The sequence below is a fragment of the Dermacentor silvarum genome, chromosome 7, assembly GCF_013339745.2.
Source record: "Dermacentor silvarum isolate Dsil-2018 chromosome 7, BIME_Dsil_1.4, whole genome shotgun sequence".
NCBI classification, from domain to species: Eukaryota; Metazoa; Arthropoda; class Arachnida; order Ixodida; family Ixodidae; genus Dermacentor; species Dermacentor silvarum.
In genome coordinates this window covers 24,961,883-24,975,478 of record NC_051160.1, presented here as the reverse complement: position 1 = coordinate 24,975,478, position 13,596 = coordinate 24,961,883, and the positions used below count along the sequence as shown (strand labels likewise).

Here is a 13,596-nt window from a genome sequence, read left to right as displayed (position 1 = left end):
TAAATCTCCCTTCCGAAATATTTTGTTTTATTTATATTTATCGTAATCCCACAGTACCTCTCCGCATTACGAACAAATCTGCTGGGGGCGACAGATGCGACAAGCACTTGTCACATGATTGAAGCTGTGACGCCACGTGTCGGCCTACCAGCGACGGCCCCGCAATGATATAAATTGAGGACACCCTCACCTAAAACAGCGTTACGGTTCTAACTTTTTTTCCCCTGGGTTGGATCCAGAGACACAACACTCCGATCTTCTGGGCCATGGGTATCACCGGGCCGTTTTTCGTGGTTATTATAATTGCCCTTTTGTGTAGTTCCGCTGCGTCTCTGGACGGTGTGCCCAGCCTCCTGTGGTGTTAGAGTAGCAGTTCTGATTTCCCCGGTGAACATTCTAGTCAGGTGCCTCCAAATGTTTCTCGACTGCCTCCACCGCCCCTTGAAGTTTATTCTCCGTCTCGCCCTCGCTTGCATCTTTCGTAGTCCGAATCATAATGTCGTCGGCGTAACTGTGTGATTAATGCCTTCTATTTGCTCCAATTTTTGCGATAGTCCGATCATGACGAGGTTGAATAGCATCGGGGACACGACGGCACACTTGCGGTGGGCCCGCAGTGCCCATGTCCACCTCGATGCTCTCCTCCTCGTCTAGTCTGATTCTGGCTGTTTTTCCCGTAAGGAAATTTCTTGTGTAATTGTACGTTCGTCCGTCCAGGCCGAGTTGCATAATTCTTTTTAGGATGGCCGGGTGCTCAATCCTGTCGAAGGCCTTCTTTAGATCGAGTCCGAGTATTGCCCTCAAGCCTCCCCCATGGTGTCCATGACTTGCCCCTTGAGTTGTATCATGGCATCTTGCATAGAGAGACCTTTTCTGAAGCCGATCATGTTGCTGCGGTATACGTCGTTGGACTCCTGGAAGCCGTTAACTCTGTTCAGACAGTCGTGCTTCATCACTTTACCGACGCAAAAAGTGAGGGAGATCGGCCGCATGTACATGATCTCTGGAGGTTTACCCGGCTTGGGAATGAGGATCACGTCAGACCGCTTCCATTCGTCGGGTATCCCTACGTTCCAACAGCACTCATTGATGTAGTCTGTCAATCGGCTCGTTGCCTGGTCGTCCAGCTTCCGGAGCATCTTGTTGGTCACCTTGTCGGGGCCCGGAGCCGACTTGGTCTTGATGGTCTGTAGGAGCGCCCTGATTTCTTGCTGGGAGGACTCTCTGTTGAGGTCCTCGCCGGAAGAGCCCGAGTAGTTTGTGTCCACGTTTGTGGACACGGCACCTGAAGCAAAATCAGCATGACAAAGCTGAAAAATGGATCGAAAAACCCAAAAAGTGTCCAAGAACCGATAATGAAAGTAACTGGCCTAAGTACGGTTTTGATGGTAATGATAATGATCAAAAATGCGTATACACAGAAGTTAATGAGGTGAATTAAGATTGAATTTATGGTGAAAAAAAGGGGTTAAGAAGTGTGGTTTTCTGTGCCAGTTGGTGGATGATGACAGTGTAGGGCGTTCCAGAAATTCAGACACGAGCACAAGAAAAAAAAACTACAGGACAATGCTGGGGCTTAGTTGGGTTATAGAAGCCAAACTAAATGTAACGATGAGATAAAGTGAGCTAAGATAATGAAGAGTGAATGAGAGTGAATTAAGAGTGAATGAAGGTTAATCAAGTGATGATATGGTGAAAAAGAGGGATGAAAATTGGAAATTTGGAGTAATAGAGCAAACCAAGTGCGATGGAACTAAAACCAAGACGATAGAGTGAATGAAGGTGAACCAAGCAGTGATAACGTGAATCATGAGTGAAACAAGTGAGAATTAAGAATTAAAGAGTGATTTGCAAAAAAATATATGAGAGATGTGAGGGTTTAAGTGAGAGCGACTCAGCAAAAAAAGTGTTGAGCCACGGTTCGACTTTGGTGAATCATAGGAAGCGTGAATTGCAAAAAAATGTTGCAGTTTCACCCGAAAGGCGATGCATCAATTGCGATAGCAAATTAGTAGAGAGTATGGATAGCAGTTTTATCAGCTGTATAAATTTGGACATGCAGCAGCACCAGCAACGCGCAGAACTGTTGTCGACGCCATCGGCGTTTTGCCCGCGTTCGCACCGAACGCGCGCGGCGTTAGTGACTGTTGCCAGTGCCCCTGGGGGTGGCTCGGAGGTTTTCGTCGAGATCAGAATGGGATACTCATCGAGCAGCGTCAGAAGTCTTTACCACCCTCTCGCATCGCCACGTTTTCAATATAAATATGCATTTGGTGCCGCAGCTAAACTTCGCCTACCCTCCCTACCTCCCGTCCGCCCACGGCCTTTCGCGCGACGGAAGAAGTCGCGTTTGCTCTCCGCCGTGCGTTCGCTCCCCGTGAAAGCGCGCGTCCGTCGCGCTCTTTCATTCGCACATACAGCATATGGCGTGCGGCGACGCTTTCATCGCCTTTGGACATTATACGGAACCTCACGGCGACGGCGACGACGGAAGAAATCCTCTTGAATTGTTCACATAATTGCTATCGCAATAATAACACAATTCCGTGCAAAAACTGCTGAAAATTGGGGTTTCAGAGTGATGATGACTGATCAAAAAAAGTGCTGCGTCACGGTCCGAGTTTCGTGAAAAAGGGATGACTTGCGAAAATGACTGGATAATATGGGATCGGAGTGAAGATGACTCAGCAAAAAGGGGTCATGTCATTGAGTCAACGGCGCTCGGGATTGCGCATTCAAGTCGTATTAGTTGTAGCATAAGGGACCCCTAGTCATTTTTTTCTGTAGCTTAAGTATGGTTTCGTAGAACCTGGTGAAGCTGTGTTGTACTACTGCAGGGTGAATCACCTAGCTGCGTTATTTTTCGTTACTGCTGACGCGCGTTCCGAGGGACCGTAATAAAGCTTTATCATACCATATGCTCATGCCTACCACCAACTTGTGTAAATGAACGCTGCCGCTGTGACTAAAGGATGCTTTAAAATAAGCATTCATATATCTGCTCAAAGACAATATTATAAAACGAGTTAGAATATCACACAACCCAAAATCTACACACTAAAATATATATATTTTTGAACTTTCTTTTGTCAACGTATGCTCTTCGTAGAATCCACTGCAACAGGAACGACCATAGCGGCCCTTGGCAGGCGTATGAAGTGCTATCGGCACGACCAATATTCGGTTACCTACTGGTATTGCTGTTGTGTCTACTTACTATAGTTCACTGCTAACCATAAGATCGTGGAACTTCTGCCTTTTTTCTACCTCTTAAGGAGTCCTGAATCGCGGTAAGAATCAAGCATTTATCGATTCATACGCAGCGCACTTGATGATTATAATGATGATGATGTATAGAGTCCTGTGGCGCAAGGGCTGCACTTGATGAGACAAAGACGAACCTTAAAACACGCACGCACAGGATACGCAGTCGTGTATGTATGCGTGTGTGTTTTCTCGGTTTAATTTTCGTCTTTATCTCTTCAAGTGTGCTGCCTTTGACTCGATAGTCTCCAACCAACAAGCTCACCATTACCTCTTGAACACGCATTTATGTTCGAAACGTTGCAGATCTCTTTTCCAATTCTTTTTTTTTTTAATTTTCCTTGATCAGGTTTTGGCTTTGGTGGCCTCGGCGGTGCTGGCGGTACTGGCAGCATTAGCGGATCACTGCCGGGTATTTCGCTTAGTTCAGGTGAGTGCGAATTCCGCACCTTTATAAAAGCGCATCATATCTCGCATGTTCTTATGAATGTTGCTCCAAAACTTACGCGCCTTTATGCAAGTGAAAGCTCGTACCCAATGATCAAATTTATCATCGTTAGCCAACATACCAAAACGTTATTTTCTCTATTTTCTTTCGTCACCGTAAGTCCACCATCGCTTTCACACTGCCACAACGCTCGTCCTCAAGAAATGCCATAGCAGCTTCTCGTACCTCACAAGAGCTATCAGCAATCTCCCTGGTGCTGTCGCATAATTTCCTCAGTCGATCATGATCAAGCCTAGTAATTTGGCTGAGGAAAACTTCAGTTTGGGCCACCTGGGGCGACATACTGCCAATTTAACCAATGGAAACAAAAGAGGACTCGAGAATGCATATACGCACGAACAGCACTGGTCCTGTGTATGCGTCTTTCCTGCATCCTCGTTTATATGCGCTGGTTAAATTTGCAGTAACTTAGTAGACTGGTTTTTATGTGATCACCGTATTCTGCGACTAAAACCCCTTTTCTGTTCCGGTTGAATCGGTACAATCAAGGTATGCTTCACCGTATATTTCGCGTGCATTCATTACAGCTTTTCTTTTAACAGCGGAGCTGTTTAAGCCGGCCGTAATGTGTGCTGCCTGCCACTGCGTTGCCTAGCAACCACCTCGCGGAGCGTCGCGCGCTATGCTCTGGAGAGAGAGAGAAACTAATTGTAGCAGCACCAATGAGGCATCGCGCAGCGGTGCGGCCGACACCATCCGCGCTTCTACGTTTCCCCGCATTATCACCGAACGCTCGCAGTGTCCGTGACTGTAGCAGGCGCCTCTGGCGGAGGCTCGGCCGAGCTCCCATCAGCTGCGCGCTACTGCGCATGCGCCGTTACGTCATCCCTTCGTGTCATCTGCTGCGCGCCGCCCGTACACTGTGCATAGCTTTCGCCCTACTTCCCCTACGTGTGCTCGGACTGCAAGTACTTAGCGAGGCGTTCCCCGATGCCACGGACAACGAGGAAATGCTTATACACTTCGTATAGCTTAGTATCACTTGGTATTACTTCGTATAACTTAGCATCACTTCGTATAGCCAGGACCAGCTAGGAACCGATAAGCAAGCTACCCAGAATTTTTTCTATTAAGGTTTAGGCACCAGTGTTTGTGTCGGCTGGCGCTTAATTGATAAGAGCACTCTGCGAAGTGCGCATGCGCACTTCGCAGAGTGCTCTTATCAATTGAGCGCCAGCCGACACAACATCTACCGTGTTCATTATTGGGTAGGTGGATAAGAACACTGATCACTTAATTTTAATGCAGTAGTCTTAATTATCAGCACCAGCCGTTTTATGCCCACTGCAGCGCCGATGCTTCACCCGAATGACCTGCACTTAGCCTTCTCTTGCGTCCGGGACTTAAGCATTATTTTCTGAAAGGACTTATGGGAGATAACGAGAGCCATTTTGAAAGATTTCTAATAACTTGTTTGGCCCTGTGAATCACGCACTTCGATGACAATAACATAATGCATATATTGACAAGTGAATACATTATATTCACGTACAATTTAGCCGTGCTCAGTAATATATCTCGGTGGATATAAATTCAAGCGTTGTCAGAAGCCCTTAACCATCAGTCGGGATCCACCCTCGCGTTTCTCTCTGGACACACTATGCCATCTAGTGACGCTGCCGATAAATGCGCGCGTAGCCTCCGAGACGAGAGGCCTGGCGCACCCGTGCCTGCGAAGGCCAAGAACTGTTCTCTCACTTGCCGCACACTCCGTGGCAAATACTTTGTGATACAAATCGCGAGAGGTTCATTGAAGAGCGGCACATACCCAGTGTAATTGCGGCACAGCCTGCTAAAGCGTCGGCTTACTGTCCTTGGGGAACCCGTGTCACGTGGGCTTGATTCCACCCAGCATCGGATTAATTTAAAGGTTCTATTTTGTCGTTCTAGAGCCGCCCACACCTACCGAATACCCAGTGACCCAAAGTGGCACAAAATAGGTTCACTGAAAATAGGTTCATTGAAAGTGCTTCAAGTAGGCGTCAAAGAGTTTCACTTCACAGCGGTACCCCTTACCCAGTCCCACAACTACAGTAACCCATATTGGCGTGAGAGAGTTCCGTTGAAGAACGGCCCCTATGTACATATTGCCACACGCTCAGTGACCCAAGTTGATGCGATGGTTGGTTTCGAATCCTGTTCCCTCAGTATAGCGGCCTGATGCTCTAACCATTCGACCAGTAACTGCACAGGGACCCAGACTGGTGGGAAAACGGTTAGATACATACATACAAACGTACTCGACCCCGAAAAATGCGTGAAGTGCCGTGAGAACGCTAACACATTATTCATGCTAGAATCCACTGGCCGCGTACTTTTTAGGGATATCGCTAAGCTGGAGTACCAGGTGTATGTGCTGGGACCCATTTGAGTAGCTTCATGTGGCAAGACAATAATATTTATGACCATGTAAGCAAACGTCACATCTATCTAGGATTCTTCATCATCTCAAGCACCTGAATATATTGTGCTCGGCTCTTCTATCACTTGCACATATTGGCTTCCTCCCCGCTTCCTTTGTTCTTTCTGCCATATCCACGTTATCCCAGATGTACGTCTTACTCGTCATCGCAGATTATGCAGAATATATGTTTTTCTTTTCTCCTAAAATCGGTCAGTGGTATACGGAAGCATCCCGGCCTGTGTGGATGACTGAGTGGATATGGTATTCCCCCGATGAGAACAAGCCATACGTTTGATTTCCCGGTCCCAGAGGCCTCAATACGATGGGACCAGATTGCAAAAATATCCAGTACCGCAGTTTCGGTGCACGTAGAGATTTCAGGCGATCGATGTTAATGTGGGCCATCCACGACGGCGTCTCTCGTACCCTTGACTTGACTTTAGAACGTAAGACCCGATCAATCACTATATTGATTATGTCTCATTGTATTTCTGTTTTAGTTCTATTGCAGTTCACAACTCCGAACTGTATTTCCTCTGTACATCCTCTCCATTACGCTGATATTGTCAACTATTGTTTCACAATCCCTATACTATTTTATTGATAATACCTCTAAGGCTCCTTGTTGAGGGCATTGCTTTGGGGGTACGCAACAATATACGACGGAAGTAGTGTGTATCAGGTGTGGCTTGAAGCTTCGGCTTCTTCTAGAGAAAATTTGAAGTGGATATTGTTAGCATTTCTCTAGCCTGCGGTCAGGCCCGCCTATTAATAACTTCATTGGTGATGCACTATTCTAGATATTAGCCTGACTTTTCTATATTTCCCGAGTTGTACCTGTGTGTCGTAAAATGCACACTTGAATTGATGCAATATAACAGCGAAGATCATTTTCATACTATTTCTCATGCCATGGCAACACCATTGGAGCAGGGTCGGGTACCATGGGTGGCTTAGGTCACTTCTGCTTGCTTCGCCTAAAGCGACAAACACTGTTCTCTCAATAAATTGAATATTCATGTGATATTTTGCGCTGATGCGAATAGGCATTCTTTCGGCAAAAGGTGCTGCTTTCTAATTACCTTGAGCACATTTTATAGAAGTGAAGAATCCCAATTCATAAGTTCTACTGAGCAACCGTTAATGCTCTAATTCGCACAGCTCCTCTCTGTGGGTCGCGGATGGCGGGGGGGGGGGGGAGGTGGTGGTCGTTACACAATAATAATATGAACCCACACAGGCTTGGCCAGTATATGATGTTTAAGCATCGAAAGTATGTCCAGCAGATCAACAATATAATTTTATTGCGACAGGTCGTGGTGACTCTGTTGGAAGAAGTATGAGTTCTTCAAGTCGTTCTACTGTTTGCAGTATCTGCGCTTATAGAGACCAAACCCTGACGCTCCCTTTGTATGAATATGCGTAGGGCACTTATTTGCTTATAAAGGATGTGCAAAGTTAACTTCACACTCTGCTATAACATCTGACGTAACACTTTTTATTAGCAAGGAATTAAACATCCCATAATTTTCTTATTGTACACCAAGTTTTCTTTTCTATACCAACCTTTAATTTGAAAGGTCTGTCCCCGAGGTGTAGTTCAGATAAGCTTGACTAGTCGTAAGCGCCTCTTCTAGGTGTCAAGTACTTCCCACTAGCTTATTGATTCCGTTCATTTTTTTTTTCACAATATAGGCACCCAGCTAGTAGGTGGACTTCGGTACGCGTTGAGTTGAGCCGAACAAGTTTAACCGACACGCTTCACATTGCGGAAAATATGCAAGAGAACATAACTCTTTATTTTTAGGTCATCATGGCGGAATTGGAGGAGGATCGGGTTCCGCAAGCAGCTCAGGTGAGTGTGGCAGCGGCGCCCTAAATAATTCCAATGAAACTTCAATGGTCTTGAAACGATACACTGGTACCTTATTCGACTGACAACTAAAAAGGGACTATCCTGTAATGGTGGTGGAAATTGCAGGTTGCACTGTCAAATCAAGCTGATAACCATCGCATTTTGATAGAACAAAGATATTGTGCTTTTTTTTTTGCATTCACATCAACCTGTTAATTTTAGCATCTAGCTTGAGGCACAGTACAACTTAAGATGAGCCATGCTTGCCGCCAATGACAGACCACAAGTGCCATTCAAATTAAAATTCAAGTTTATTCTTACCTGAATGATGAGGGTAGGCGCGGGTGAACAGTGACTTTTGTCACTTTAGTGGAACTCGAGCCTCCCTGGTAGTTGTAAATCAACAGGAACATAAGGGCGAGTTCGTTGAACATCATGAACTTCAAAAATAATTTAGCGATGTAATTATGCTATACTGAGGCATTTCGAAAAAGTGTACAACAAATTGCTAAAATGGTCTTACGCAATACAAGCTATAATTTACATGAAGACAAATACCATCTACTTAAACAGCAATATACCTAGACAGTTTCCTTGAAGCCAAAATCAACATTACATCTATTTTCACAATAACAATGCTTCCTCAATCACACGCGATTATATTTTTAATTCTTATCTGTTCTTATCCTTCACTGTATCATCTGCAATTCTCTTCCTGCTGTTCTTATGTTGTTTTATATACTTACCTTTGCTCATTTATCTTAGATATTCTTATCTGAACTATTTTTACATTGTTCAATTCTTGTAGCCGAGGACCAAGATTTGGTCCGCTGGTTGGCACCCTGTGTTGAATATGAGTAATTACTTTCAATTCACTTATTTCACCCTACTTTTCTGTGTCCGAGCGGACCTCTCAACGGGCATACTTTAAAATACGTGAAATGTCGAGAAGACCGATGAGTTTGTTTTTTCAGGCTATGACCGCTATCTATGGTGGCTCTGCTGAAGGAGCTTCCGGGACTTCAAGTATACCTCGGGTGACTTCGACTGCCGCGTTTTAAGAAAGTGAACGCGGTTTATATTTTCTGATGAACATAACTATCGTGTGCAGAATATGGATCCTGGAAAACCAATTAGTCCGCTTGCCTACGTGGCTACATAGCTTCAGCATATAAACACTTTTACTAGTAGTGTTCATTCAAGCTTGTACTACCAGATCATGTTCACCATCAATAAAAAAACATGTAATGATCATTCAGGCTAAGAAGTAGTTTTCTGCTCTTCATCCGTCTTGGGCCAGATAGTGTAAGGATGCGCTTCTTCGTTGTTCCGAGAAACGCTCCGCCCACGCTTTCGCAATAACCACAGCCGCAGGTTGCGGTGGACAATAAGAGAGAAATGAAACTGACCGAAAATAATCCTTGCGTTATACCGCCCTTTTTTCGGCCTTTGCATCGTGCCATGGATTTCGACGTTTTCGATTTAATAGTGATATTTCAGTGGTCAGGAAAAAAAACTTTGTTGTGCCTTCTTTCGGCCTATTGGTCTGTCATCGGAAAATGCCACTGAGAAGGAAAGCTTCTCACTGGGAAGGATTCGAACTCATCAGTTTCCGATTCCGATCCAAGTCTTTTAACTAATGCTCCCCAGCGGTTCGTTGCTTTCATACATAAAATTTATTGTGGTCAATATCCGTCCTCCACAACAGATATTGCTTTCATTGCCATTTCTTTAGCTTTGTGGCCTTGGTCAACAATTCTGACGTTTGCTTTCATAGTTGATTGATTCCTCCTATTTCTTTAGTTTAAGTAGATGCTTTCGTAGAATCTACTGTATCTGTGTTTGACTACAGCCGGCAATATCAGGTAACTGTGCTATTTTTCGTGCCCGCCTGCCACCTATTTGTGCAAACGAAGGATGCTTCTTTGCCACAATGAATGATGCTTTAAGAACAAGCATTCATAGATGCGCTTAAAGACCCAATCATAAAACGAGTTATAACGTCGAAGTATCCGAAAACTTGACAACCCCAAAAAATATTTTTTTCTAACTTTTTTTTCTATGTGTGCACGTCGTAGCATTCACTTCATCAGAAAGTACCATATATTTCGCATTAGCATTCTTATCAAGTACTGTCGACATCTCTGAAGATACTTTTACCTATAATGGTATTGTTAGTGCGCCTGATTAACATATTTCGTCACTAACTCGGCTTTCTGAATTTTTTCTAACGGAAAAGTGTCCTGATATGCGGTTCTTCTTCTTTCTGGGGTTCTACGTTCCAAAACCAATTCTCATTATGAGGCACGCCATAGTGGAGGGTTCCGGGTTAATTTTGGCCTACTGGGGTTCTTTAACGTGCACTACAACGCAAGCACACGGGCGTTATTGCATTTAGTCTCCTTCGAAACGCGGTCGCCGCGGCCGGGATGCGATCCCGCGACCTCGTGCTCAGCAGCGCAACTGATGTGCGGTAAAGACCAACCATTTATCGGTTCACAGGCCGTGCGCATGATGATAACGATGATGATGACGATGTATAGGGTCTCGTGGCGCAAGGGCCGAACTTGATGAGACAAACACGATCATTAAAACTACGGGAGCATCTAAGCAATTCTTCTGAAGATTACTTGTCACTGAGTGCGATTCAGAGTTATCTCGCTGAGTTTAGTTTTGCCGCGAAATGTTGCTGAGCTTAGTAGTGCAGCGTTATGTTCCCGAGAGTAAAGTTGCTGCGTCATCACCATCATCATCAGCCTATTTTTATCTCCACTGCAGGACGAATTACCACTGTCTTGCGCTAACTGATTGCAATTTCCACCTGCAAATTTTCTAATTTCGTCACCCCACCTTGTTTTCTGCCGTCCTCGACTGTACTTCCCTTCTCTAGGCAGCTATTCTGTGACCCTAATGGTCCACCGGTTAGGCAGCCTACGCATCACATGGCCTGCCCAGCTAGCTCCATATCTTTTCTTTTAATGTTAACTAAAATATCGGCTATCCCCGCTTGCTCTCTGATCCACACCGCTTTCTTCTTGTCTCTCAATATCACGCCTAACATTTTTCGTTCCATCGCTCTTTGTGCAGTCCTTAACTTGTTCTCGAGCATCTTTGTTAACCGCCAAGTTTCTGCCCCATATGTTAACACTGGTGCAAATGCAATGGTTATACACTTCTCTTTTCAACGACAGTGGTAAGCTCCCAGTCAAGATTTGGCATTGCCGGCCGTTTGCATTCATAACACATTCTTATTCTCTGTGAATTCCCTTCTTATGATCAGGGTCACCTGTGAGTAACCGACCTAGATAAACGTACTCATTTACAGACTCTAGAGGCTGACTGGCAATCCTCAATTCTTGTTCCCTTGCGAGACTATTGAACATTATCTTTGTCTGCTGCATATTAATCTTCAACCCAAATCTCGCACTTTCTCGGTTAAGGTCCTCAATCACTTGTAGTAATTCGTCCCCACTGTTACTGAATAGGACAATGTCATCTTAAAACCTAAGGTTTCTGAGATATTCGCCGTTGATCCTCACTCATAAGTCATCCCGGTCTCTCAGCTTTAACACTTCTTCTAAGCATGCTGTGAATAGCATTGGAGAGATTGTGTGTCCTTGCCTGACCCCTTTATTGATAGGTAACTTTCTACTTTTCTTGTGGAGAACCAAGGTAGCTGTGGAATCTTTGCAGATATTTGCCACGATATTCACGTATGCCTCCTGTACTCCTTGATTACGCAATGCCTCTATGACTGCTGGTATCTCTACTGTATGAAATGCCTCTTTATGATCTTTGAAAGCCATATAGAGAGGTGCATTGAGCTCCGCTGATTTCTCTACCTGATTAATGACATGGATGTGATCCATCGTAGAATATCCCTTCCTGAAGCCAGCCTGTGTCTTTTTTTTTTTTTTTTTGGGGGGGGGGGGCACGACTGCAGTCAATTGTTGCCCTGATTCTATTGGAAAATATCTTGGTGAATATTTTATACAATATTAAAAGCAAGCTAATGTGCCTATAATTCTTCAATTCTTTAATGCCTCCCTTCTTATGGATTAGTATAATGTTGGCATTCTTCCAGTTTTCTGGTACACTTGAAGTAGTAAGGCATTGCGTGTAAAGGGCGGCAAGCTTTTCAAGCATGTCTCCTCCATCTTTGAAGAAATCGACTGTAATTCCATGTTCTCCTGTCTCTTGTCCTCGGGTCTGCTGCTTCTGAAGTCGCAACAACGCAACACGACAAACCGGCCATATTGCGATCATTGAGTTAAGTTTTATTACGCAGTTCTTGTTGAAGTAACGTTTCAAGCACATTGCGTTGAGGGTCCTTTCTCGCCGACACTCCTTTTCATCATGATGACACCACTTTGACCAACGATTACAGTACTTTTCTGAGAGGTACCACGATGTTGACGCTACGTTTCTTCATCCGCTTCATCGTCGTACTCCACCTCATACTCTGAGAGGATGTCATAGCGGGCGTCCGACGGATATCTGAGGCACCTTGCATCTTATTCACCGTCGTCGTCCATGGGCTCCAGCGTCAGCGTCTGCGGATCACCGACAACGCGAAAGGCAGAGCGAGCAGTTGCAGCTCGCAATGATCGCTGCGCAGCCACTCACTCTGCTACCTACTGAATCGCCCACCAGGCAGAGCGCTACCACGCGCATAGGCTCGCACATATTCATCCCAGTCGTCTGTTGAAATGGTGGCGCATGCTACAGCGGAGTGGTATTTACAATCAATGAAAAAGTGTTCAATAGTTTCAGGCACGTGACCAAGGCGACAATCAACTGACGAAACAAAAATATTCCTTTTCTGAAGCCATGTTCTACCTGACAAGGTTTGAGTGTGTAATTTGTAAAAAAAAGTTTTTATACACGGCCGAACTCGCATTTGGTCAACTTTTATTAGTATATCATGTCCTGGTAATCTGATGTACACTGATGCTCATTCAGTGATGTCCTCCATAAAATTTGCGAAAATCTTTTGATCTAAATTCTCACAGTATCTGATAGCTTGTTGCTTCGTGTGATTATGTGCCATTCCATATGTTTTTACTTATAGGCCTACATAGCCTATGGAAAACTCGTATGCAAGACCGAAAAGCAGAAAGAAGGCTTTCCTCAAGATCGCAATTCGCTCAAATGATCACGCACTTAAAGGACATTTACGATCGAGAGGAATTTCAGCCGGATCGGTATCCACTTTTGATTAGGTGTTCAACTGCTCGTTTAAAGTTTTTGTTGTGATAGAAAACGTTGCTTTGTGTGTCGTTTTCTTTGTACGTTCTGCGCCTTGACCTGCGATTGCTTATGACCACCTGGTGCTGATATTATTGTAAATAGTTCTTGTACATACATCATTTCATTCCTTGTAATACCATATTCAAAATTAAAGCAATGGTTGTGCAATGGCTAACGTGCTCTGCGACGGAGCGGTAGCAGTGGCGGTGGGGCACAATATTGAATCCTCCCCATGGCCGCTTTTTATGATTTTTTTGGTTACTTGACGGATACGTAATTTGCGTGCCGTTTTTCTACACGGCTTTCTGGTGACGG

The 13,596-nt window shown here is 44.7% G+C and overlaps 1 protein-coding gene across 7 annotated transcripts in view; it reads left to right on the top strand.

The window, feature by feature from the left end:
* Positions 1-13,596, top strand: part of LOC119458768 (uncharacterized) — a 59,240-nt gene that overhangs the window by 15,825 nt on the left and 29,819 nt on the right. For 4 of the 7 annotated variants that reach the window (XM_049670381.1, XM_049670383.1, XM_049670379.1 and 1 more), the window contains one exon: positions 3,614-3,694. In XM_049670381.1, coding sequence (XP_049526338.1) covers positions 3,614-3,694 — 81 coding nt within the window. Of the gene's footprint in view, positions 1-3,613; positions 3,695-7,983; positions 8,032-13,596 lie in introns of all 7 variants that reach the window. The other 3 variants (XM_049670380.1, XM_049670377.1, XM_049670378.1) reach the window with 1 other exon arrangement.